The 27,494-nt window shown below is 44.9% G+C and overlaps 1 protein-coding gene across 1 annotated transcript; it reads right to left on the reverse strand.

Annotated features, from left to right (window-relative positions):
* Positions 1-27,444, reverse strand: ABCG5 (ATP binding cassette subfamily G member 5). The gene is made up of 13 exons (XM_019809230.2): positions 27,223-27,444; positions 26,455-26,576; positions 19,728-19,864; positions 19,539-19,637; positions 14,847-14,979; positions 13,566-13,705; positions 12,847-12,976; positions 12,167-12,380; positions 11,879-12,084; positions 10,958-11,096; positions 5,565-5,750; positions 1,513-1,625; positions 1-194 (listed from the first exon to the last, which is right to left on the reverse strand). Exons 1-13 carry the CDS (start codon positions 27,366-27,368, stop codon positions 1-3), a joined length of 1,959 nt encoding a protein of 652 aa, XP_019664789.1. The 5' UTR covers positions 27,369-27,444.
* Between the last annotated feature and the right edge of the window lie 50 nt (positions 27,445-27,494).

A 27,494-nucleotide genomic window follows, 5' to 3' on the forward strand; every position in this document is an offset into this window, starting at 1 on the left:
CTATCTGCTAATGAGATGATCCCTTATTTTAAAAACAACTATTCCTAGGATCACAAGAACTGGGATAAAGGCATACAAAATCAGAAAGTTTGTTGTGAATCTGGACGTTGCACCCGGGCAGAGTCTCTCAATAAACTGAACTCCTTGAGTGAAGGCACAGATTGGATTAGTTGTCACAGAACCATTTGACCTGCCTGCAAGGAAGAGATGGACAGTGTCAGATATGATGCTTCCGAGGTACTTTAATCAACAAGTATTTACCAACTGCTCGCTAAGTACCCTTCATCATGAAAGATACAGCACATTTTAGAGAGCCCAGAATTCATTTTTAGTTGAAGCAATAGTGAGTGTTCTGGGCCCTGGCTTCATTTGAAGATGGAGATGGGTTTGTTTCCATTTGGGGTATAAACTCATTACCATAGTGCTGATAAAAATCATGATCACTTATGATCATCTAGTACTAAATATCCTAGGTGCTGTTACCACCTAAAAATATTTAAAACAACTACTAAATTCTGCCCTGTTCTTTAGTTGCCATCGTGGAGTAGCCTGGGATTTCCATGGCCAGAAGGACCTTGTTATGCTCCCACTGGCTTCATGGAATTGGGGAACAGACTTTTGCCAAAAATGGCTTTACTCAGCTATATACTACATACATTTTTAGGGAACAAGAAGCCACTGCAACCTGCTTCAACCTGTTCTGTTCAGTAGGTATAGAAACTGATCCTAGGGGTGCCTGGGTGGCTCAGTCAGTTAAGCATCCGACACTTGGTTTCAGATCCCATGGTCATGGGATCGAGCCCTGAGTAGAGCTCTGTGCTCAGTGCTGAGTCTGCTTCAAGTTCTCTCCTCCTTCCCCCACCCCTGCCACTCACACGTGCACATGCTCTCTCTCAAATAAAATCTTAAAAAAACAAAAAACCAAACCAACTGATTCTATCCAAAGTATACTAGAGTTTACCTTGGTGTACATTAGGTCTACCAGTTTTCTTTAAAGATTTTATTTAAGTAATCTCTACCCCCAACATGGGGCTCAAACTTAAAAGCCCAAGTCAAGAATCAGATGCTTTTCCGAGTGAGCCAGCCAGGCATCCCAGGTCTACTGTTTTCTAAAAACATCAGAGTGGCCTTAAGCTGTTGGCCTTTGACTTGACTTTTATTTTAAAAATCAGAGAAACTATTAGACTTTTATTTCAAAACAAGATTTTTTTTAAGATTTTACTTATTTGAGTGCGAGAGGGAGAGATCACGAGCAGGGGGGGAGGGTAGAGGGAGAAGCAGACTCCCAGATGAGCTGGGACCCCGATGTGGGACTTGATCCCAGGACCCCAGGATCACAACCTGAGCTGAAGGCAGATGCTTAAACAACTGAGCCACCCAGGCGCCCTCAAAACAAGGTTTTAAATCTATTATAAAATATAACTTGTATCTAAAAAATACATTTCCCTCAGGGTATTGCTTCCTCAGGGTAATATGTTAAAAAAAAAAAAAAATCCAAAATAGAGTACTTACCGCAAGTGAAATTCTGTCCATAGAACTCATTGACTATAAGAATCTCAGAGCAGTATTTTTGGAATGTAAAATAACTGAAGATTTTAAAAGGAATGGACATTTCTTCTGTGTTTCTGAAGAAAAAAGAGTGAGCTGAAATTCAGTAGGCTCTCCTAACAGTCCTACCAAATGAAAAGAAAAGCAACCCTCATTTTATGTTTCCCATTTTGAATATAGTTTTTACCTCTCATTGTAAAAGTTGTGCTGTGAAAAACATCAAACAAAACTGAGAAGTACAAAGATACACCACTGCCCATTTAGAAATAAGTATGGTTAACATTTTGGTGACATGTGTAACATGCATATATTGTGTTTATAAAATTTTACATAAGTGGAATCACACTCTTCACGCTCTTTTCTAACCTGCTTTTTTTCAACCGAATTTATGTGTCAGACAGCCTTCCAAGTCAGTAAGCATAGCACTCCATCATTTTTAATTATAGCTCGGTGGTCCATTATAGTAGAAAACTTAATTTAATAATCCCCTGATGATGGATTGGTGTCTAATTTTTTTTTCCTTTGGTAAGCACCATTGATATAAACATGAAAGAAAACACACACCTAACAATCACTTTAGAGGAGATTTGTGGTTAAACAGATTTGAAGGAGCTAGTGTGTGAAGTGAGAATTAACTATGATACAGGGGGAGAGGATGGAGAGAGCAAGCAGATGTTTGTTGTGAAAATGAACTCTGTCCCCTCTTCAGTCTTTTTGCTGACCTTGTGGCCTCTCTGTCCACTATAACTTCTGTCAATCAACAATATGTATTAAATTCTATTTGCGAGGCACTAGTTCTAAATGCTTGAGGAATTCAAAAGAAATGTCCTACCCCTAGAGAACTCACAATGTAATTGGGGACATAGGCTATATATCCTTAAGACTGTAAAAATACACAGTGATATGGGGCGCCTGGGTGGCACAGCGGTTAAGCGTCTGCCTTCGGCTCAGGGCGTGATCCCGGCGTTATGGGTTCGAGCCCCACATCAGGCTCCTCTGCTATGAGCCTGCTTCTTCCTCTCCCACTCCCCCTACTTGTGTTCCCTCTCTCGCTAGCTGTCTCTCTCTCTGTCAAATAAATAAATAAAATCTTTAAAAAAAAAAAAAAAATACACAGTGATAAATGATTTATGCCAAGTATAATAATCCAGCACCACATGTTCATGACATTCTTGTACTTAGTATTTATGGTTTTTACCTATTCCCCTCTGACCCCCAAGCCCCATGACTTTCAGATATTGGCAATGTTCTAAGGCACAAAATTCAATCAGCCCACTGAGAGGCTGCTAATTGGAAAGGACAGGTACGAACCTGGAGAAGGAGGAGGGAAGAGGAAGGACATTCTAGGAAGGAGTGATGCTATGAGCACTGGCAGGTCAGGGACAGCATGTGGGACTGAATGGGCCAGAAGGGCTGGAACAGAGGATCTGAAGCGGAGTTTGGAATGACAGCCAGGAACTGGCTGTTCTGGACCCTTGCAGTGGGTTGACACCATAAAACCAGTGTTTTAAGAAAATTAATGTGGCACCAGCAAGGAGAGGGACCATAATAAGGGCAGATTAGGAATAGTGGAAAAGCAAAAGGGTGCAGGTGACAGCAGTAGTTCAAGTATAAGATGACAAAGGCCTGCAACAGGATGATGGCCATGAGAGGCTGGCTGCCCAGCTGTCCAGGAAGTTCCCTCTGAGGTAGGAACCACATGCCTTTGTCTTGCAGCGCACCACATAGGGTGGAATACTGCACATACAGTCTCCACATGCAGTTGTGGTTTGACAGCAAAGAAGAAACCCAACAGAAGTTGGTGACTGTCCCAGTGTGAGGGCGGTCCCGGGAGAGAGAGTAGTCATTCATTCACTCAATTCAGCAGATTATTTTTTGCAAACCTATTTGGTTCAAGGCCTTGGGCCAGCCACTGAGAAGAGCTATAATGATGAATGAGGCACAGCTACTGGCCTCCAGAGGCTGCCATCCTTTGAAAGGAAGGCTGCAACAGAAGTGGCATAGGACAGGCTTTCTTTCAGAGAGAGCTGATCTAGCCAAGGGAACAGCAGGTAGGCTTCGTGCGGGTGGGAAAAGGACACAAACAGGTCTGTGAAAGACGCGGGAGGACAATCAGGCTACATCACAGAAATCCTTGGAGTACTTCAGAGAGGAAAGAACTGTAGATCTAAATTTGACATGGGACTGTCCGAATTATATCGTTAAATGCATACTTAACTCCTTCACAATATTACAATCTCATTTTCATTAAAGATTATATAAAAGTCTAGCAAGATACCCAACAAAGTTTAACTGAAGGTTGTGAGACTTCAGGTAACTTTAACTTTCTTCCTTATACACTTCTGTATTGTGTACATTTTTTCCCCAAAGAACTTGCATTATTTTCTAAGTAGAAAGAACAAAGCTATCTCTGTGTTTAAAGAAGGAGGCAGCCAAAATGCAAATACTGCAGGCAGGCAGTCAGGAAAGGCATGACTTGAGGGAAGAATGTGAACTTTATGACTAGGAGGCTGATGTGGCCCCGAAGAGCAGAGTTTCAATTCAGTGACCTGGAGTGGAATCCAGGTAAAGCCTTGGAATGTTGAGGTTTTGAAAAAAAAAAAAAAAAGAAAGAAAGAAAAAAGAAAACCAGGAGCCTTTGGTAATGCTGGCCACTGCCTTTCTTTTCAGAACAACAAATCCCCTTTTTCTACCAACCAAATACACAAAATAGTGCCAGACTGATTGGAACAGGTAATGATTCAAATATTCAAGAGGAGATCCCACCCAAAGTTGGATCTGTACCTCACTGGCTTGATTTGATTTGTGCAGTTTTTACAGATGCTAACAATCATTTAAGCACCACAAACAATGTAATAATGCTCTCGTAAACATAGTCCTCCTTGACTGATCAAAACCAGCTCGCTTTGCTTTGTAATATTTCACCTTTATATAACTCGCTACAGCTTATGAAGTGCTTTCCTGTTGATTATCTCACTTGCTTCTCATGTTCCCTTGAGGCAGGTGGGGCTGAGATCATGAGCTCCATTTAATACACGAGGACACTAATTTAGATAGAAAAGTGACTTGCCCTGGTCATGTGGCAGATAAATGGTAGAGGAAGTCCCTGACTCCTGGGTCAGTCCTCTCTCCAGGGAGCCGCCTGCGGCTTGGGCATCTTCACAGTGGTTTCACTGTTGCAAAGTCAAGTCTGAGCTGAGTTTTCTTACCCGAACATGGATTGCTCTGAGAGCTAAATAATTAAATATATATTTGTAATTACATATAGTAGATGCTCTGGGAGCTTTTTTATTTTTAAGTCAAAGAAACAGCCACCTTCACACTTCCTCAGCTATGTGATCCCACTCACCTCACCTGCCTGGTTCCACTGTCACCCTTCTAAAATTTTCCACCCTTTCTGCTACTGCTTTTTAAAAATGTATGTATGTGTATATATGTATTTTTTCTTGCTTATAAAATGCTTTATTATAGAAATTCACAAAGGAAATATGAAGAAAAAATTAAATTATTACCCAGAGGTAATTACTGTTAACATTTAGTATGTGTCCTTCTAGTCCTGATATTTTCCTGATTAGTCTTTTATCGTGCAAGCTCTTATCTGACTGTTCTTACTTCCTAAAAGAAATTGGGAATTGAGAACCAGAATAGACACACTCCACAGTGCCAGGGCAGAAATGAATTAAATGCATGCTATTTAGCTTGTAATAATAGGCTGCGAGTTTTTCTGGAGGATGGATGGTTTTTCTCCTCTTGTTACCTCATGTGAATCATAGGAATAACATGCCTAAATTGTCATTTCCTGATTCTCAGCGTGAATCTGCCATTTACTGAACAAATGGTAAAGAGATCAAGGTCTAATAATGATAAGCAAGCACTATAAACACTCCAGACCATAAGGTGATACCTTTAGCCAGTATCACATAGCTCTCCTCTGCAGTTTCTTTCCTCTTAATTTCTTATTGTCATCATTAACCACAAATCATCAATGAAAGTCCTCTGAACTGCCATATTCTTACCTTACTAATCCAGATCCCACAAGTATCCCAGTGATGCAGAGCAGAGCCACTATGCTGTTGACCACATTTGGGTTTTGGACCATACCAAGTAGCACAAGAGTTAGAAATTCACCGATTAAGTGGGGGGCCAAGAGAGCAGCAGAGAAATATCCAAATCTGGCAACCTCGGGATATAAGCCCAGAGTCCTAGAAAAACATAAGGTCTTTAGTTTCCTCTCCAAGGATTATTTAAGAAAAATACCAGGGGCGCCTGGGTGGCACAGCGGTTAAGCGTCTGCCTTTGGCGCAGGGCGTGATCCCGGCGTTATGGGATCGAGCCCCACATCAGGCTCCTCCGCTATGAGCCTGCTTCTTCCTCTCCCACTCCCCCTGCTTGTGTTCCCTCTCTCCGCTGGCTGTCTCTATCTCTGTCGAATAAATAAATAAAATCTTAAAAAAAAAAAAAAAAGAAAAATACCGCACGTGCCTTCAATGAATAAGTCCATGATGGTTAGTAGGTGGGAAGTTTGCAGGGTAAGCCAAACCCCCCTTTGAAAGGCCTTTTCGAAACAGAGCCAACCTCTGAGACCATTTATGAGCACAAATTGTTTCTGTTGGCTCCAACCTAGTGCGCCACCTTTCCCCTTTTACAGCTCCTTCAGTTCTCAGAGGAAAATGTTAACGCTTGAACAGTGGTCACAACTGGTGCAATTAGTAGAGGGGCTGAACTCTCCAGGCTTCTCCAGAAATAACCATGTTCTGCCTAGCAGGCACTGCTCCAACCGTAGCTAGCCTACTGTCCCAGTGCTAAGGGTTCACTCAGGCTGCTTCTCTGCCCCTCCATCCCTGCACTTCATCCCTGTTATGTAGGGTTGTTGCCAGCATGAAAACCCCTCACTGCCTCCATCCTCTGGTGAATTAGCCCTCCCAGGTCTGTTTCATTGCATTCTTGTCTTTCATTCTACCAGCCCCTTCCATTAATTTGATCTTCATTTTCCTGTAAACAGACTTCCCTACACTCATGCCTCTTAACTCTTATATTCCTTCCACTAAATACACTTCCCTGGTGATAGCATGTCCTCAGCAACCATTAGACATGGCTGCTCTTTCTTCCATTTGTAGAGCAAGGAAAAGGAGTTGGCTTGTCTTATATACATGCCTCCGGACCACTCTTCAAGGCCATCTACCTTTCCTCCTATACAAATTATGAAGTTTGCTTGTACTATTAATTCTCTTTCCCAGTGCAATTCTTTGTGGTTTTTATGACATTCTCTCACCTTTGATGATTTTATAGCATCTGGATCAGGGTCAGTCTTTGCATTCCTCTCCACTATCATTATCCTCAAGGTCTTTTTAATCTGCCTAATCAGCCATCACATCAGTGCCTCCTAATTAGGTAACCTGATCAGTTCCAGGGGCTCCATCCACCTGATCTTCACCACTCACCAGATCGTGGACTTAAATGTTACTCAGAACTATTCCACTTTTCCAAGATTTCAGATCCTGAAAGCACTGTCTCTGATCATGGCGTGCCTCCTGTCCCCTATTTCCCCAAAGCCCTTGCTGCCTCAGGTCCTTACCTCCTCCTGCTACTCTTTGCCTTACCAATCCCCACACCTTGAGAGCCCTGTTCTTTCACTTCGGTTCTCTCCCTGAAGGTATGCTGAACAAGGCATATATATTGCTGTGCGAATCAGATCCACTCTGTCTCACCTGACCTCTAGACCCCTAATTTTTTCTCATTGCTTATTGGGTTCCAGCGACACGTCCCTCATATCTAATATATACCTCTACTTTAAATTACCCCTCCCCAATGTCAAACTCCCTCCCCAGTGCTCAGCAGATGGAATCATTTCCCATTTTATGAATTTCTTGCTATCTTTACCTTCCCTACTTTTCATCTTCCATGTCTTGTGCTCATTCTCTCTCTTTTCCCCCCTTTTGTTGCCAAGTTGATCGTATCTACTAGCTCCTTGATTTCATGTTATCCTGATTGATCTATCGCTACCCTGCACTATCCGGGAAACCTGATCTGTGAATTACCCTATTTTGCTATATCCATTCCCTGAGCCTGATAACCATGTGAGCAATTGCCTTCTCGTCATCCTACCCTATACTCCGCCACGCTTCTCGAGCAGTATCTGCTTCTTCCCTTTTCCTCCTTATTTCTTCCCTTGTGAATCTAACTTGAACCCCTACCACTCTGCTGAAGCTCCTTTTGGGAAGACTGTCAGTGATCTCCTAATCTGCTGCCTCATCTCTGTGAACCTCTGCAATACGAATGGATATCCTACACCTCCTTGAAATGCTCTCCTCCCCCGGCTTCTCTGATGTTGCGTGGTTCTGCTTCTCCTCCCTCTCTGACCACCACATCCACTTCTGTCATTGGATTGCTTTCCTCTTCCCACCTACCGAATGTGCCACGTGAGGTTTACACTCAGACTGCTTCCTCCCCTTCCAGTACCCTCTCTATAAAATCCATTCCCAGGCTTTTACCCTCACTCCTTTTTTCCTTTCTGGGGCAACCCACTACTCCCCCTCAGCTTGACGTGTCCAGTCGGGTATCCTGTAGCATGCCAGCTGCAACCTGTTCAAAACCAAATCCGTTCTCGTTCCTGGCAAACCTGATAAAGATGCTGTCTCAGGCAGCATCCATGACTTTACCACCAACAAATCCATTCAGTTACTGAGCCCACTCGATTCTACTATCCCAGAGTTTCAAAGTGATCCCCCCCCTTTTGCTGCCACTGCTGCTCTCTTCATCTGAGCCTCTGCCTTTCCCACAGACTGTTGCCAAGGCTTCTCACTGGGCTGTCTGGTGTCTCTGCCCTAACTCCAGTCTGCTGGCAAAGTGTGCCAGCCTCACCCTCCAGAGTCCAACACGGATGGGTCACTCCCTGGTTCAAAATCCTCTCCTATGTCCCATTATCAAGTCCACTTTAGCCCCTTAGCCTGCCATTCAGCACCTACCCCACTGGAGGGGCCAGTTATATCTTTCACTACTTCCAATCCTTCATTCCCACAGCACAACTGAACCTTTTCTCTGGAAAAGTCTTACATGTTTTTGCTCCTGAACTTAAGGCCTTGCTCTTTCTTTTCCTGGACTGCCCTTGCTCCCTCTTCTATCCATTGGAATGATGCTCATCTCTCAAGCTGTCCTCTCAACCAAATGGCCTCTTGTTCTCCTTTGTAATTAACTGAGATGATGGATGTGAGATGGGGAAGATAGTTACTCCATCTGTACTTCCATTTGCTCCTCTACAAACAAGGATAATTACAGCACCACCTTTATAGGATGATTGCAAGGATTATATGAATTATTTAAAACTCTTAGTGCCAGACACAGCAAGTGCTCTATTTGTGTTGGTTGTTATTCTATTCCTCAGCATAGTGTTTGTGCTTTCTTATAATACTAATCTTACTCTCTCTTGAAATAAAGTATCTGGAGATTTATGTCCACAATCCATCATTTGAAATGCTTTAGGGCCAGAGTGTGTCTTGGAATGTGGCAATTTTCAGGTTTTGGAAAGGCTGTATACTGCATAGACCATACTTGTCACAGAGGGATCAGGGACTCCGCTTGTAATCAAGCAAGTTAACATTTTTGCTGAACAGCAGTGTTAATGTGAGAAAAGTACAAAGAACATCATGTCAGTTCAGATCAGATTTTGCCATTTAGTTCAGGTCAGTTGTGCTGCTAAGAGAATTACACAGCACTGTGGCTTTCAGAGCTGTTCAGATTTCAGAGCTGCAAGCTTAAGCGCACAAGGCAGCACCTTCTGTTCACTCTTCTTTGAGTCTTCTGTTGCACCTAGTATGGTGCCTAGCACTCAGTAGGCATTCACAAATATTTCTGTCACTTAATTGAAGTGTTTGCTACACTGCTAACAGCTGTGCTGCCACTGGAAATGACGGACTTTTTATGTCTGACTTTTTATCAAAAATAGTCATGACCTGTATGCGTACACTGAACCTAGTTTAAAACTGCCCTGTTTTCTCAAATCTTAAAGTACTTTCCTTCTCAGGGGCAGTCTTTCAAATACTATATGGTCTTCAAAAATCAGTGCTTCACAAATTTTAAAATACCTATGAACCACTTGGGACATCCTTTTAAACGCAGAATCCAATTCAGTAGCTGGACCGGAGATCCTGCATGTTAGACGAGCTCCAAAGTAAGGCTGACGCTGGTCTGTGGGCCACAATGAGTGGCAAGATTCTAAATTAGCAAGGTCTTCAATTTTCAGCAACCTTGATTTACTCAAAAATGATCAGATTTTTAAAAACCTGCTCCTCGATCATTCAGCCTGAGCTAGACGGGCCTGTGGTTCACATCATAGATTAGAGATTCGGCATGTTCCTGAGTGTCAAAGAACAAGGAGGCTTCATCAGGGCCAGCGGGGAGGCCCTATGGTCCCTGCCATCGCCCTCAGCGGGGAGCCCACCCTCCTGCTAACTCAGAGCAAGTGGCTCTGCCTCTGTCACTCTCCAGAATGACACCCAACTTCTAATCACCTGCACCAAGACCTTCCCACTGTTCACCTGGGAGCTCAAACTTACCAGGCCCTGGTTGTCTTTTACTTATGTATCACTTAGTTCATAATAATTTTCCATATCACGTATCATGGGTCTGTGTCCTGGCTACGTTAGGAGCACCTGCTCATGAATCCCATGGCCTGAAGAAAGACAACATCTCAGGAACTGCCTGAAGTTCTCTTGGGACGATAAGCTGGGCACTGTTACACTACTAGAGTCACAGAATACCAGGTACTACCCCCATCTTTTCTTAAGGGAAAGCCATGGGAATCAGGGAAGATCCTTCTCCCTATGAGGACAAATCATGCAAATAACTACACATTTTCGGATTTATATCTTCAAAAGCTCTAAGAAACAAAAAGCAGCATTGTCTGTATGCCATCACTCAAAACCTGAGGGCATCAGGGATGCTTCGTGGTGCCCCAGTGCCTCTTCCCACAGCCCCTCTTCCACTGCTCAAGCCTCCTCACTCCAGCCCACCTGGGATGTCACAGGTGAGCTGGTCGAACCTCAGGCAGAGTTGCCGCTCCAGCTGACAGGAGCCCATGTTTAACTGATACTCAGCAGCTGCCCGCTGCCTCTGCACCTGGATCCCAACGACTTTAGGGCGATCTTCTCTCCCCAGGCCCTGCAGAGGATGTGGGACATGCCAGTCCCTGGCACCATGTAGTCCTGTGGGTCTGCTCTCAGGTCCCATGTGGCCCCACCCAGGTTCTTTTATTTGTCCTGAAGCACAGGACATTATATGGGCACTGATGGGCAAAGACAGACCTCCACGGCCAAGAGGAGGGAGTTGTTTACCCCTGAGCTCCCCCTCCATCTGTCCCAGTGGCCACCTGGAACTTGCCAGGAGGCCTAAACATGTCTGAATGCCCCCTTACCAGTAGCACACACTGCTGAATATCATGGTGGCAAGGACACTGAAGGGGAGCGCGTGCAGCACATAGGCAAGCAGCATCTGCCACTTCTGGTACAAGCCGTCTTGGCTCTCCTGGTCGCTGACAGCTCGCAGCACAGGAACTAGGCACAGAAGGCAGGTTTCAGAATGGCCGGTCACCACACAGCTGAGAGAAGGAGGGCTGGCCCAAACGGAACTTGAGTTCTGTCAGGGCTGGGTGGTAGGGACCAGCTGGGGCTCCGCAGTCATGGAAAGAGGGGACCTGCTGTCCATAGAACTGTAAATACTTCCCACCACAGAAATCTACACTACCTGAGTTACAATATGGTTGCAAAAGCTGTCGTCCCCTCTCAAGTCAGGGGAGGGTTGTCACAAATTCAAGAACATGTGTGCAAAGGGTCATGAATGATGTGATAGGTAGTTTGTCCTCTTTTTGTGCAGGGTCTTGGCACAGAACATCAGGCAACTAGGTACTGCTTCTGGATTCTCACTGAGTTTGAAAATTAGGTGCTAGCTGTCCTAAAATCAGCTCTAAAAAGAATAGCACAAAGTTGGCAGGTATTTGGGCCCCCAGGGGCTATACATCCTAATGGCCAAGATAGGGATACCAGGAATGATCTTTTAAAAAATGCTTCCCCACCAGCAGCTCCTAACTTCACATTTCCCGGGATCCTTAGACCCTCAGAGAGATCTTCTTGGTGAACTAATTCACACTAAGATGTTAGTAACTCAGTAGTTAACCCTTCCCCAGGGAGAGAATCTGGAGAGGGCCAAGTTTATCTCAGCAAAATACCCTTATAATGGTGGAGTCTTGCAAGATGCTAGCTGGAGAAGGGAGATAATCAGGAAGAGAGAAAGTGCCCTCCCCGCCCCTGGGGTGCACCTCCTGTGCCCGGGCACTCACACAGATTCACAGCGTTGAGCATGCCTGTGTATGGGGTGGCACCCACAAACTGGTATACAAGACCCACGCGGTCCTGGACAGCACCCTTCAGCACATCGTTCTGGACCCGCAGAAGGTAGAAAATGATGAACAAACCCATGATCAGATTCTGAACAAGACGCATCATCACTGCCAGCTTATTTCTCATTAAGTTCCTTGTCACTCTCCTGAAAGCCAAAAAACCCTGTTTTAATTCCTTTTCTTTTATTGGTGGATGTCTAACCACCTAAAACAGGGTGAAGCTCTTACCTCAAAAGAACACCCAGTTTAGAGAGAGCTCCAGGAGAATCTTTGGTTTTGAAAGGAATCATTGGTAATGTTTTCAGGTGTTTTGTTCTTTCGATATTCTCCAAGGTTTTGCGATAAATTGCTGATTCTTTGTAGGCAGATTCAATCATCTGGACTCTCTTGTAGGTTTCTATTTCCCGTTCTTTGCTTTGGGTATCCACTGATGTCAGGTCCACTAATTTTTTTTCCCCAAAAGAAATGACCCATGTGTTTTTAAATGCATATATATATGCACAATGACTAATACTGTTTCATCATTGATTGAGGAGTACTAGCTAATACCTCATCCCATCAGAATAACACCTCTTGATAATGCCCACGTATAAAATCAGAATATTTTAAAGCTACCAGGAAGGCCTTGAGGATTCAACTGGGGCTTTCTGGGAGAATTTAGAAGCTCAGCTGATTTTTCTCTGACAAAGTGGACATGCAGCGATTTAGGAGAGGTCCCCCATCTCATTCTGATAGGTCATCTATGTACCAAGTTAACTGACCCAGCCAAGTTAACTCCTTAAAGAGTGATATCACCAAAACAAAAGCAAGAATAAAAACCACTAGTGCTGTTGACATCTAGGCAGAAATCTGAGATGATAAAATTGAATGAACATTCATGATGGGAAATGTGGGGGAAAAAAACTTACTATAAAAGTCAAAAGGGTTTGAATGTTCAGGACAAGGGTAACTGCAGCCACTGAAGAAATCAAGCATTTCCGCCGGTGTCCCACAGAAAACCAGCTCTCCATAGCTCAGGATGGTGATTTTATCAAAGAGCTGATGGGAAAATCAATGGCTTTAGTGTGTATCAGGTCACCATATCCTTCTGGAGAATAAATTTCCAAGCAGTCAGTCCCTGTTGATCTCAGCCATGCATCAGTATTATTACTATGCCCACCGGAGACACACAGAGCACGTCCATTTTTTTTTTTTTTTTTAAGCCTGAGTTGGCAGTGTGCATCATGCTGCATCCGGCCTGGGTCCAGCATCACGTCTAGAGTAAAAATGAACTCCTGGACCTGGCCAGGGGTCTGGGTTTGAGGCCCAGCCATGCCCCTGAGTGAGTGACCTTGGACAAGATGTTTATTTAATCTCAGATCCTTGACTCCATTTTGCATCATTTCTAAGTCTCCCTCTTTTCTGTAAAGTGACAATACTGATACCCACCTCATAGGATTGTTGTGTGGACTAAATGAACTAGTGCATAAAGCGTATTTGGTACATGGTAGGTGCCCTTCCCATATCAGGAGCTATTGGCCCCAAATACCCTGGCTAATGAGTACTAATCTCTACTTCACAATCCCCAGCTCAGCACACACATCTACCCACCCTTGACGAGTTAAGCAGGAACAAGAGTCTGTCTCACCTGGAAGAGCTCGGAGCGTGGCTGGTGGATGGTGACAATTACAATGCGGTCCCTGTGAGCCAGCTCTGCCAGGAGGATAACGATCTGATTTGCTGTCATGCAGTCCAGGCCTGTGGTAGGCTCATCAAACAGCATGACCTCTGCAAGCAAGGAAGGGTCACGGACAAGACTGAGCTCTGGACGCTAAACTCAGAATTTTGAACAGTTCCTTACTGAGCTGTCTTACCCCATCCCATCTTACTCTATCCAAACAGTGCACTCTGAGAAGTAGCTGCATGTAAATTGGCTTTCAGCCTGAGCCCAAGTGAAGGAACCTGACCTCAGAGGACCCATCTCCCAGCTCCAGAGCACATCTTGGCCCTAATCCTTGAAGGGCCAAGGCAGCAACAAGATCAGGCCTCTCACAGGGTACTCTGAACTGTTTGGGTTTGTCCAGAGGACCGTGACAAAGAACAAGGGCTGGCGAGCGGACACCACATTGTTTTCAAAAGGCTGAGAGGAGGCTGGTTAAAAAGACATAACCTCACTTCATGTGGAGCACTTTCCAATACTGACGGGGTCTTTGCACGGCAAGACTCTGCTCCATAAAGCAAAGTCTGAGCTGAGACAGGCACTGAGGCTCTTTAGAGGGTTTAACTGTGGCCATTTCTACCCAGAAAGTGAGTGTTCTTAAGAACATCTCTCTTCTTTGCCTTCTAGTGACCAACCACCATCTGAAGAGCAGGCAGTCGTAGTGTCCCCAGTGGAGTATCCAGGTGCAGTACATCCTCTTCCGGGTGTTTGTAAGGGCTGACGTTTCCCCAGTGGTGGGGGGAATGACCAAACCCAGCAGGAGAGGCAGGTGACTGGCTACCTCATCTTGATAGCTTCTCCCTCCAAAATACACACTTTTTTGTGTATCAAAGTCCTGCTTTAATTCCTGCCATTTCATAAGTCCTTCTAGGCACACCAAAACTGAATGGCTTTCCATAGCACCCACAGTGCTGCTGCTCTAGTAAGAGGAATGGACAGGCCAGAGCCCTGTGTTCATGGAAGACCCTAACTGAACATTAAAACACAAATGCAGTGTTTCCAAGTGCTGTTTTGTACTTGGATAAAATAGCATCAGGAACTATGTAGTATTTCCAAAGAAACTGGGTCCCCAGTTTGAAAAACCTCAGTGATGTCGGTTCCACACAAGCCCCTTTTCAAACGGAGACTATAACAAAAGGACTGAAAATGTCTGCAGACACATGGAAGATGCCCAGGCAGCAGCTAGTAGCAGTTCCGGGTCCCACTTACTGGGATCCTGAAGGAGCTGGGCTGCGATGGAGACCCGGCGCCGCTCGCCACTGGAAATCCCCCCAAGGTTGTAGCAGCCAATCAGTCGATCTGCCACGTGGCTCAGACTCAGCTCCGCCATGACTGCGTCCACCTGTAGGAAACACAAAGTCCGGGACGGCTGGTCACTGCTGGGCTGCTGCTCCAGTTCATGGAGTGCAGATGGCATGGGAGAGGCAACACGCTTCCCTTGAGTGCTTGGGCCACTTTCAGACTCACCACACCCTAGGGAGAACATGCCTGTTACGATAAAATCCAATTTGGTCTAAGCCATAATACATGTGTCAGCTTAAAATAAATAATACAACTGTTTTTCAGGTCTCCAGAGCAGCAAAAACTATTATTTATTTCAGGGAAATTCACCAGGCAACAATGGAGAGGTCATTGGGCTCCTATTTTCAGATGCCACATTAAGTTCAGCATACAGAAAAATCCCTTAAGGCATAGGTACAACAGGTTTTTTTTTTTAATGTTTAGTGTTTGATATTTTATTATAATAAGTATTTTATATGTTTAAAAAAAAAAGTCCAGGGGCGCCTGGGTGGCTCAGTCGTTAAGCATCTGCCTTTGGCTCAGGGCGTGATCCCAGCGTTCTGGGATCGAGCCCCACATCAGGCTCATCCTCTGGGAGCCTGCTTCTTCCTCTCCCACTCCTGCTGCTTGTGTTCCCCCTCTCACTGGCTGTCTCTCTGTCAAATAAATAAATAAAATCTTTAAATAAATAAATAAATAAATAAATAAATAAATAAAATTTTTTAAAAAGTCCAATTTGGTTTGAATGAATTTTGGCTACCCTTATATAACCCAAATAAGTCCTGAAGTCCCATGTGGTCCAATTTCAGTGTGATTTTGCATCAAATATAATCCAGCTATCAAAAGTAATTAAAAATAATGCCAATCTTTATTTGACTCTCTTTAAAAACTTTCCAGGGGACCCAGTTTATAACCTGCAGCCACATTTAATGTCTTGTCTCCCCCAGTTCTATTTACCTTAGACTCTGCCACACCCTGAAACCATCTCCTTACTCCTTCTCCTCAACTCTCCCATAACAGTAACAACTAGAAAAGTTCTTTACTGAATTTCTAATCAAGAAAGTTGGCCTTTCCCTTCCCCTCCTTCTTTCCTTCCTCAGCTTAGCCTATCTCCAGAGACCCTTTCAAAAATCTCCACTTCTGGCTCTGCCTTGCTGATTACCCTTATCTGCATAGGGCCCTGGGGAAAGCAGCTGGAACAAACTGAAAATACTTATATATGTGGTAATGAGTTTTGTTCCCATATACCTCTAATGAGATCGTGTTACTTTTATAATGAAAAAAGAAACAAAACACTGCATTAAAAAATAAATAGGCTGGAGTAAAAAAGGGGATGATTTGTGGAACAAAGTTCCAGTGGAGCCAGGGGGTGGAATCAGCAGCATGGGTGAAGGTTTGACCAAAACAAGGAATACATCTGAAAAAGATCCAAAGGAATAACAGGGTTAAACTTGCATTAAAAAAAAAAAAAACAACCCAGTATGATTTATTCTGGAAAAAGGTTCTCCTCTTGCCATCGGAATAGGATTCTGGAATTGAGTTTTGTTTGGCATGGCCAGGTTGAGGTGCTCACCAGCCAGGGCAGATTCCTGAGCATTCCTTTCATCTGCTGTGCAACAGCAAGAAAGGAATAAAGCTTTCCCCTCCTGGCTCAGAAGGGATGGACAGAGGAGACATGTATTTAACCTGTTTCACATGTCCCATGCTCTTTCCCAAAGCCTCTCCCATATTTGACAAACACTATGGAGAATGGAATCCAGTGTCTTCGAAGGAACCCTTGGGATCACTGGGATGCACTGGGATCATCAACCTCTATGCTATATGTTCTCAGATAAACTGACTCATTCCTCACATCAACTCCAGGAGAGATACATTATTATCTATTTATTATAGAGAAGAAAACAGATCCTCAGAGAGGTGTGTAACTTGCCCAAGGTCACACTATTAGCAGGTGGCGGAGCTGGGATTGAGAGAACTGTCTGGGTTCTCTCAAGTGGTTCATGAAGCACAGGGATTAGCCAACAGTCCAGCAGACACAGCCTGCCCATGTCAAGCACCGCTTTATGTTAGGTTCCTCAGAGGAGAGATCTGCTGTGCTCTGTCCTATCACCACCACTTCCTTCTCACTAAATCACTTTGTCAATTTTACACCCTGTGGACTGGATTTGCTCAGAAAGTACTTTCAAGAAGAGAGTACTTTTGCAGGACTTTAAGGGACTGCCAGTGCCAGAGGAACATTTACCAGAGGGGAAAAAAATTTTAAGTTTTATTTATTTGACAGAGAGAGAGAGAGAGAGAGAGAGAGAGCGCAAGCAGGAGGAGTGGCAGAGGGAGAGGGAGAAGCAGCGTCCCTGCTGAGCAGGGAGCCCGATGTGGGACTCGATCGCAGGACCCTAAGATCATGACCTGAGCTGAAGGCAGATGCTTAACCAACTGAGCTATCCAGGTACCCCCAGGGAAAAAATTTTTTGCCATCAATTTCAAGACATCCACAAATGTTTTGAATATTTATGCAAACGTGCATTTTCTGGAGAAAAGCTCAGTGGCTTTCTTAGATTCATTCTCTCAGCGGCATATGTGATATGAGTGGATTACCAACTCAGAAGAATCTGTTTATGACCGCATTTCTGCCACCCAAATACCCACAGGATCTTCTCCTGCACTTTTTAGAGACAGAAATACTAAAGCAAGCAGAAAGTCTGCAGATGGACTCCTCTGTCACTTACCATCAGGGCTACCAAGTTGTGTGAACATGCCTGTGTGGGCTGACCGTGTGTGGGCTGACCGTGACCTCCATCTTCTCTCATCACAATGGGACTCAGGAGATCCCAGGAGCTCAGGGAGGCATGATGGAGCTAGACGGCCTGGGTTCACATTCCAGCTCTGCCCTTCCCAACTGTCTGATCTTAATCTTGTGTGTCAGGAGATAATGCCTCCCACACAGGGCTGACGCCAGGATGCAGTGAAAGAGTGTGTGTGAACAAAGCCTGACCGATGCCAGCCAGCTCTGACAGTTCAGAGGGCAGGCACACCTTGTTTCATTGCACTGCACTTTACTGCACCTCACAGACAGCGCTTTTTCTACAGACTGATGGTTTGTGGCAACCCTGTATCAAGCAAGTCTACTCGCACCATTTTTCCAACAGCATTTGCTCACTTCGTGTGTATTTTTAAATTAAGATAAGTATATTGGTTTTCTTTAGACGTAATGCTACTGTACACCTAACAGATTGGAGTATTAGCGTAAATGTAACTTATATGCACCGGGAAGCCAAAAAACTCATTTGACTATTTTTTTGAATAGTTGCTTTATTGCAGTGATCTGGAAGCAAACCTACAGTATCTCCGAGGTATGCCTATATAACCCAGTCGAATAGTAAGAGCCTTGCAATGCCTTCTGAGCACCCCAAGGTAACCTCCACGAAGGAAACAGAGCCAGGCATCACCGTGAGGCTGATGGTCCTTCTTGAGGGCCACACTCCCTGCTAAGACTCCTCTGGAGGAAAAGCTACCCGTTGGCACTGTCTAGGACTCTCAAACAGAAGAATGCCCCTTACTCACCTGTGCATTATATCAAACAAATCTTCTGGTACTTGGGACACAGCTTAGACCTAATTTCACTCTCAAGCCCTGTCTGAAAGTCCAATGCCAGGGACAAACTGAGCAAGTCCCTTGTGACAGACTGAGCAATGCCTGATAAAAATGGTATACCCTCAGCTGATATGGAGGGTTTCCCTGGAGCCTCAGTGGCATTAAAGAAGGCCAGCCCTGGAGCCTGCACTGCAGATGTAATTGGTGTGCCCAGGTGGAACCTCACTGTGGCTTCACTGAAGCCTCTGAGGCAGATGCTGCTGGTCTCCTCTGGTGGCTCTGAGGGCCTATTTCCAGGGAACTGTACCTGCTTTGTAGGTGGCACAGCTGTGTATCCTTAGTTCTCTGTTTCCAGTCCAGACAGAAATGAGGCAACATTTCCAGGTAAGGTCCCCAGAGGCTTACCTATGAATACTTCCAAATTAGATACATTTAACGGAACGAATTGAAACCTCAAAAGAGTAGACAAGTCAGCAGTTCCTTCCTTAACTTAATCTAGTTTGGATGAAACACATTCAAAATGCCTCAAAGAAAGTTGAGAAAAATCTCAACAGGGCAAAGTACAGTGAGAAAAACAACCATTTTCATTCAAAAACAGAGCTCCTACAACAGCGCCATCCAATAGAAATATAAGCCACACATAGAATTTAAATATTTTAGTAGCCACGTTTTAGAAAGCAATTGAAATTAATTTTAATATATTTAACCCAATGCAGCCAAAATACTACCATTTCAACCTGTAACCAATATTTTAAAAATCAGTAAGCTACTTCACATTCTGTTTTTTCAGACTAAGTTTCTAAAATTCTGTATTTCCCAGTCATAGCACGTGTCACATTAGGGCTGGCCACATGTCAAGTGCTCAAAGCCACAGGTGACCAGTGGCTACCATACTGGACAGCACAGGTCTAGGCTAAAGGAATGAAGAATGAAGGGGAGGAATGGGCAAGTGAAGGGAAGGGGAGGTGCGAAGCCCCCGTGGGGTGATCCCCTAAGGAACAGGGCCGCAGGAGGCCCAGAGCTACCCACCTTCCTCTGGAAGAAACCTGGGGAGCCATGGCGCACAGCCAGCAGCGCTGCATAGTGCAGCGTCTCGCTCACAGTCAAGTTGCTCAGCAGTGTGTCGCTCTGCAGGAGAGGGAGACAGGAGGCGTCAACGTGGCCGTGACCACGACGGGCTACGGGCGGCCGGGGAGGGCAGGCCTGGGAAGCACCCACCTGCTGGACGTAGGAGAAGCAGTCCTGGAACTGTTCCCTGCGCAGCGGCTGGCCATTCACAAACACATCCCCGAGGAAAGTCCCCGTGCGCCGCAGCCTTCCGGACATTGCGTCCAGCAACGTGGTTTTTCCTGAGCCTGTGAGACAAGAAAACAAGGCCCAGGGGCGCCTGGGTGGCGCAGTCGTTGGGCGTCTGCCTTCGGCTCAGGGCGTGATCCCAGCGTTCCGGGATCCAGTCCCACATCGTGCTCCTCTGCTGGGAGCCTGCTTCTTCCTCTCCCACTCCCCCGCTGTGTTCCCTCTCTCGCTGGCTGGCTGTCACATAAATAAATAAAATCTTTAAAAAAAAAAAAAAAGAAAAGAAAACAAGGCCCAAAAGGACTCCCTCCATGAGGCATTGCTGGGCTGTCCCCAGATCCTCAGTGTACCCTTGGTCTAGCACTGACTTGCTTTCTCAGTAGCCCCTGGGTCAAACTCTCATGGTACCAATGAGTCTTTCCAGCTTGTCTCCTGAGTCAGAGAGGGACAAGTCATTTCTTTCAAGCCCCTGGAGGGGCTTTGTCTGCCTGTTTATGGGCTTTTATAGCTGTTTTGAGTTGAAAAAGAAAATACAGGATAAGAATAAAGGGGCACCTGGGTGGCTCAGTCATTAAGTGTCTGCCTTCGGCTCAGGTCATTAACCCAGCATTCTGGGATCGAGCCCCACATCAGGCTCCCTGCTCAGCAGGAGGCCTGCTTCTCCCTCTCCCACTCCCCCTGCTTGTGTTCCCTCTCTCACTGCCTCTCTGTCAAATAAATAAATAAAATCTTAAAAAAAAAAAAAGAAAAAGAATAAAAAGAAAACCTAGGCAGTTTGAATCTAGGACATCTGAATCTCTTTCTGAAACCCCCCAGCCAGGGGTCATCTGGTGGTTCCTCAAAGTAGGGGATAACACCTAGAGCTTGATAATCAAGTGCTGTCTGAACACCAGCAACATCACCTGAGTACTTGTTAGAAATGCAGAATCTCAGGCCCCGGCCCCCCCAAATCACATTCTGCTACCAAGATCCCTAGGTAATTCCCATGCATATCAGAGTTTGAGAAGCACTAGCCTAGCAAGTCCTTTAGAAAAATCAAGTTGACCTCAGGCTGCACTAAGAGCCTTGGGCATGACCCAGCTGGTTGTTGCTAAGAGCTTTCCCCTGGTTTGGTTTTTCTCGGGTTAGAAGTTAGGTGATCCTATTAGGATAAGGCACCAGCCAGCTGCTTCTGTTTATAGTGGACACAGACCTACATGAGTCCAGAGAGTCAACGGACAGGAACCAGCATTGCCAGGCTACTAAGAAGTTAGATTAACAGAGAATATAGGCAGAAGGTTCCGAACTGTCTGAAAACATAGCAAGAGAATTCTACCAAGGATATGATGACTTGCGCAAAACCAAAGAGAAGATCTTTTATTCAGATATTATAAAGGAACTGCTTGTAGCCGTGAGGGATACAAAGATGAATAAGCCAAGCTCCTATAGCAGTGTTCTTCTTATCTAACCCATGGCTGACCAAGCTCAGGGTTAGCTCCAGCATCTTCAATAGAAGACAGGGTGGGAGGAGAGAAGAGGGACTGTAAAGAAACAAAATGTGACATCATTCAAGTTGTCTTTCAAAACATGTTCTGAAATTTCCCAATCATGATCCTACGCCTTGTATGTGGTTCTAACTAGAAGCTTCCTTGCCTTCTGTTTCTGGGATCCAGTCTCCACTCTGACAAAAGCTCTAAATATCCTGGAGCCTGGATCCCATCACAACATCAAAACTGACCTCCCTGAGGTCATCAAGGTTGCACCCTTGTTGCCGTATCTGGTGGGCACCTTCCTGTGTGCTGACCTCTCAGCAGCATTTATGCTATTGCTTGCCTTTCTCTGGAAGTCTCTGTCCCCTGGCTTGGATGCTACTTCATCCTCTTGGTTTTATCCTGGTCTGGCTGCTCCTTCCCAGCCTCCTCTGGCTGACACTCAGGGTTCTTTCCTGGGCCTTCTGCTCTTCTCATGTGACGCATTCTCACTGAGCACCAACTTGCTAGCCAGGATGCAAGGGAGGCACCTTGGAAGCAGATTCTCCAGCCCTGCTCAAGCCTTCAGATGGCTGCAGTCATCCGACCACGACCTCATGAGACACCCCAGACAGAACTACCCAACAAAGTCACTTCCAAATTTCTGACTCATAGAAACCCTGAGATAATAATGATTTTTATTATTTTAAGCCACTTAGTTCAGGGATACTTTTTACATAGAAATGGATGGCTGGGGGGGCACCTGGGTGGCTCAGTCAGTCAAGTGTCCGACTCTTGATTGTGGCTCAGGTCATGATCTCAGGGTTGTGAGATCAAGCTGTGTGTCGGGCTTGTGCTCAGTGCAGAGTCTGCTTGTCTCTCTCCCTCTGCTCCCCACCCCCGCCATGAGTGCTCTCTCATGCTCTAAAATAAATAAAATCTTTAAAAAAAAAAAAAAGGATGGCTGATACAGTCTCTTTTTGTAAGGTATTTCAACTATTTATTAACTCATTAATGAAAGGACCAGCAGAATGAAAAAGTTCATTCAAAAAAAGAATACAAGGAAAAAAGGATACAAGAAACTAATATGTATAATTAGCAGAAAATAAAAGGTCAGAGTAAGATGCAAAGTTAGACACAGAAATACTTAATGCCGTAGAATATGACACCAAAGGTATAGGTAACAAAAGAAAAAATAGGCAAATTAGGCTTCATGAAAGTTTTAAGTTTGTGCCTCAAAAGACACTATCCCCAGGGAGGCCTGGCTGGCTCGGTTGGAGGAGCATATGACTCTTGATCTTGGGGTCATTAGTTTGAGCCCCACACTGGGTGTAGAGATTACTTAAGTAAATAAACTTTTTAAAAAAGGACACTAACCCCAGTGTAAAAAGGCAACCCACAGGATGCAGAAATATTTGCAAATCACACATATAATAAAGGATTAATATCCAGAATATACAGAGAGCTTCTAAAGAATTCAACAACAACAAAAAACCCAATCACCCCAATTCAAGACTGGGTGAAGGACTTAGACATTTCTCCAAAGAAAATATATGAGTAGCCAATAAGCACATAAATCACCATCACTAAGCATTAGGGAACTGCAAATTAAAACCGGAACGGGGCGCCTGGGTGGCTTGGTCAGTTAAGCGTCTGCCTTCGGCTCAAGTCATGATCCCCGGATTCTGGGATGGAGTCCTGTATTGGGCTCCCTGTTCAGTGGGGGAAGTCTGCTTTGCCCTCTGCCTGCCCCTCTCATATGTGCGCGCGCTCGTGCGCGCTCTCTCTCAAAAATAAATAAAATCTTAAAAAAAAAAAAAAAGATAAAACTGCAATGAGATACCACCTTGCACTCTTTAGAATGGCTCCTATCAAAAAATTGGAAGATAACAAGTGTTGAAGAGGATGCAGAGAAACTGGAATCCTTGGGCACTGCTGGTGGGAATCAAAATGGTATAGCCACTGTGAAAAATAGTAGAGAGGTTCCTCAAAAACTTAAAAACAGAATTACCATATGACCCAGCAATTCCACTTCTTGGTATATACCCTAAAGAACTGAAAACAAGCTTTCAAAAACAGATATTTGACCACCCATCTTCGTTTCATTATTCACAATAGCTAAAATGTGGAAGCACTCAGGTGTCCATTAATGGGTGAACAGATAAGAAAATATGGCCTATATATCAATGGAGTATCATTCAGCTTTAAAAGGGAAGGAAATTCTGATACAGCCTACAACATGGATGAACCTTGAGGACATTATGGTAAGTGAAATAAGCCAGCCACAAAAAGACAAATACTGTATGATGCCCCTTATAGGAGGTAGCTACAATAGTCAAAATCTTAGAGACAGAAAGTATAATGGTGGGCCTGGGGGCAAGGGGAATGGGGGTAATTGCTTAATGAATGTAGAGTTTCAGTTTTACAAGAGGAAGAGCTGGGGGATGGATGGTGGAGAAGGTTGTACAACAATGTGAATTTATCATCACTGAATTTATCATCACTGAACTGTACACTTAAAAATGGTTCAGATGGTAGGTTTGATGTGTATTTTGCCACAATAAAAAAAGAAAAAAGAAAACAAAAGGTTAATGCCCTACAGGGCAATAAAACCATGACCTTTGGGGTTATCTTCCCTAAAAGGACAGAAATTGTAACTAAATAGTCCTCTGCAAGGGAGGAAGCAGCCCAGAGTCTGGGTCCCAATTGATAGCAATTATTGAGTCAAATACAGTTACCCTCCCCTGGAGTGTTGGGTGACCCTAGGCAGACTTGCATTACACCATTTTGTTGTGAGACTTCAAACACCTTAGTCTTCTTTTGCCTCACTGATAAAGATTTCAGAAACAGTTCTGTGTTAGGTAAGATACCAATGAAATCATCATTTTGTGAAACACTAACAGTAATTCATAGAATGGATTTGTTTACTCAGTGATTCAACAATATTTACTAAGTACCTACTATGTGGCCAACCCTGTTCTAGCAGGGGAAAAAAAAAAAAAAAGCTCCCACCCCGGGGGAAGTTGGCAGTCTACTGTGAATTCACGGTCAGTATATAAAATGATAGATGCTGTCATAAAGCCATGATTAGGTATCATCAGAAACCAGCCCATGAGCTCCCAGATCAAGGCCTCCCACCCACTGTCCTGAGATGTGCATGAAGCATGACACTGGCTTGTGGGACACCCTTCTGAGAAGGTGAGTTCATTCTTTGTTGTGTGCAGTATACCACCCTAATCCTACAGAAGGAAGGCAACAAACAACAAGTTATAGGAATAACTCAGCTTTTCTTCTTCTGAAAGAAAAATATAATTACCAAAAGGAAAATGAGAGTGGCTCTGGATATTACGGTACACACATATAGTTAGAAGTGGTTTGGGGGGGGGGCGCCTGGGTGGCACAGCGGTTAAGCGTCTGCCTTCGGCTCAGGGCGTGATCCCAGCGTTATGGGATCGAGCCCCACATCAGGCTCCTCCGCTATGAGCCTGCTTCTTCCTCTCCCACTCCCCCTGCTTGTGTTCCCGCTCTCTGGCTGTCTCTTATCTCTGTCGAATAAATAAATAATAAAATCTTAAAAAAAAAAAAAAAAAAGAAAGAAAAAGAAGTGGTTTGGGGGCACCTGGATGGCTCAGTCAGTTAGAAGTCCAACTTGTGGTTTTGGCTAAGGTCACCATCTCAGGCTTATGAGATTGAGGCCCATGCTGGGCTCTGAGCTCAGTGGGAAGTCTGCTTGAGATTCTCTCCCTCTGCACCTCCCCCCCACAATAAAAGTCTTTAAAAAAAAAAAAAAGATGGTTAAAAATTGGAATAGGAACAGACAGGAAATCTCAGCCAAGTATAACAGTTTTAGTCAATGAATTCCTTCTCATTTAATCTTAATGCTACTACTGTCACCCAGTTTTCACAGTCTGTAGCAGGGGAATGGCTACGGATTTAACTCCCCAGGTCGAAAGAGGTTGTCCGTGCTTGACTTTTGTCACAGACTTGCATTACCCATTGCTATTCAAGAGAATAATGCAAGTGGGTAGTGCCAGTAAATGTCAACAATGCCAACGCAAACAAGAACTCAATCTAGAAGTTCCTTGGAAGCCAATTTGTCAGAATCTTTCATCCTTAAATGGTGTAGGATAACCTAGTGTAGTGGACCGTGTGGTGTCCACACCAAGCCCCTCATCAGCCTCAATGTACCCATCCTCCAGCTGCTTAGCACTCACAGCTGTGATCCCCATGGGGCACTGCCCTCAGACACAAGGGGCTGCCTCTCTGGAGGCTAGACCCTCCCAGGACAATGACTGGCTGATGCAGGGATGCAAAGACAAACCGTGATTCAGCCTCAAGTGTAGATATCCCAGGAAAGAAGGAGGAGAAAGTGGGAAATGGGCACACAGATGGCCTCAGTGGGGTCTGTAATACTTAATTCCTTAAAAACAAAAGGATCTGAAGCAAATATGGTATAATGTTAAGATATGACAAAGCCTTACAGGGGATGTTAACTAAGCTGTATTTATTTTTAAGATTTTTTATTTATTTGAGAGAGAGAGAGAGCAAGAGCGCACAAGTGGAGTGAGATGCAGAGGGAGAACCAGGCTTTCCACTGAGCAGGGAGCCCAGTGTGGGGCTTGATCCCAAGACCATGGGATTATGACCCAAGCCGAAGGCAGACGCTTAACCAACCGAGCCCCCACCCATGTGCCCTTAAGTTGAATTTAAATTTAAAAATTTTAAAAGATTTGATAAAACCAGATATTAATATATAAACATTCTTTATATTATTTGCTATTTTTGCCTATTTGAAATACATCATCATTTTTTAAAAACTAATGAATATGGGACTAAATGGGCATGCATCCTCATGCTTACTTAATTCCTTGTCCTGCCTCTTGGCAGGGTACAGAGCAGGGGAACTGTGTTTACTGTGCACCCCTACATGCCAGGCACTGTGCTCGGTACTTTCCATACTTTGAAATAGGAATTAACTGAATGTTAGGCAGGACTTTATTCTTTTCCAAGGATCTCTCTAAAAGCTTTGCATTAGTACCAGATTCCATTCAGTAAGACATATCTTTCTATTTCATTCTAGTATCAAACTTGTAGCTTTCTTGCTACAACTTAAACCTATTTCCTCAACATTCAAAGCAAGGCAAAGCCTTTTCTGAATGATCATTGCAAATGTAACTTCAAGTAGTCCTTCCCAAGCTTACCTGAGCTCCCTAAGATGCACATGATCTGCCCGCTCTCGACGTACAAGGAGACATCTTTGAGGATCTGCCTGTCCCACCGCTGCCGGCAAGATGTGAAGTCCCACCAGGGCCCAACTTGGTGGCTTTAAAGGAAAGGGAGTGTGGGGTTCCAGAAGGGACCAGACCCTTGTCCCCCAGCACTGATCCCAGTTGTCTCTGGGCAGGTTCCTAAATATGCTTGGGGCTCAGGGTCCTTCTCTGTAGACACTGGCAGGTAGCGACCGAGAAAGATCATCTATGTAAAGCCCCTGCCCAGGAGCTGCTCTGAATGCCAGCTCTCTTTGGCTGTGTGGGAGATAAAATAAACAGGACCCGGTTTATTCTTTCAGTTGACCCTGCATTCCTTCACCAGGCTTCATTACTCTAAGTGTTGCCCCAAGCCCTCTCCATCCCTGTGGCTCAGGCTATACACAAGGGGGACACAACAGGAAGGGATTAAGGGGCACAAAGCTGGGGCACAAGGCAGACCACAGCTGCCTCACTGTCATAGCTTCCAGGTCTTCCAGTGGGCAAAAGGGGGGCCATTCGCCATTGCCCCTCATTTACCACTGGCCGCCCTTCCCCTCTCCTCTCTCCACCTTGATCCACTAAGGAGGGAGCCCAAAGCCTCCATCCCTGGCCCTCATTAGCGAGGAAAGCCAGCAGAGTCCCACTCACCTCGGGTCATGACCACAACTCAAACAACACCCAGCTTCAAGCTCCCAGTAGGCAAAAGAGGCATGGCCTTACCTGACACTGTAGGAGACATGGAGAATGCCCAGGCTGTGTCGAGACTTTGAAGCAGCTGCAGGAACCTCCTCTGTGGAGCTCTGGGGGCCTCTGTTTACTTGGATCCCTAAGGACCCCACAGGGGTCAAAGATGGGAATTCACTCATGACCAAGAGACAGCAGACAGGCGAATTTTGGGGAGGCCTGACTCTCCCCGGCAGAGCCGCAGTAGAGGAGCCAGCAGCACACCGCCCCGCCTGCTCCTCACCAGGCCCTGGAGTCCCGCCCCAGAC

The sequence above is a fragment of the Ailuropoda melanoleuca genome, chromosome 4, assembly GCF_002007445.2.
Source record: "Ailuropoda melanoleuca isolate Jingjing chromosome 4, ASM200744v2, whole genome shotgun sequence".
In the NCBI taxonomy this organism is placed as follows: Eukaryota; Metazoa; Chordata; class Mammalia; order Carnivora; family Ursidae; genus Ailuropoda; species Ailuropoda melanoleuca.

Coding starts and splice junctions, on each gene's coding strand:
- ABCG5 (XM_019809230.2), bottom strand. CDS start 27,368: ATGAGTGAATTCCCATCTTTGACCCCTGTGGGGTCCTTAGGGATCCAA. Junction 12,977..13,565: donor CACGCTCCGAGCTCTTCCAG/GTGAGACAGACT, acceptor TTTTCCCATCAG/CTCTTTGATAAAATCACCAT. Junction 195..1,512: donor TGGACAGAATTTCACTTGCG/GTAAGTACTCTA, acceptor TCTTCCTTGCAG/GCAGGTCAAATGGTTCTGTG.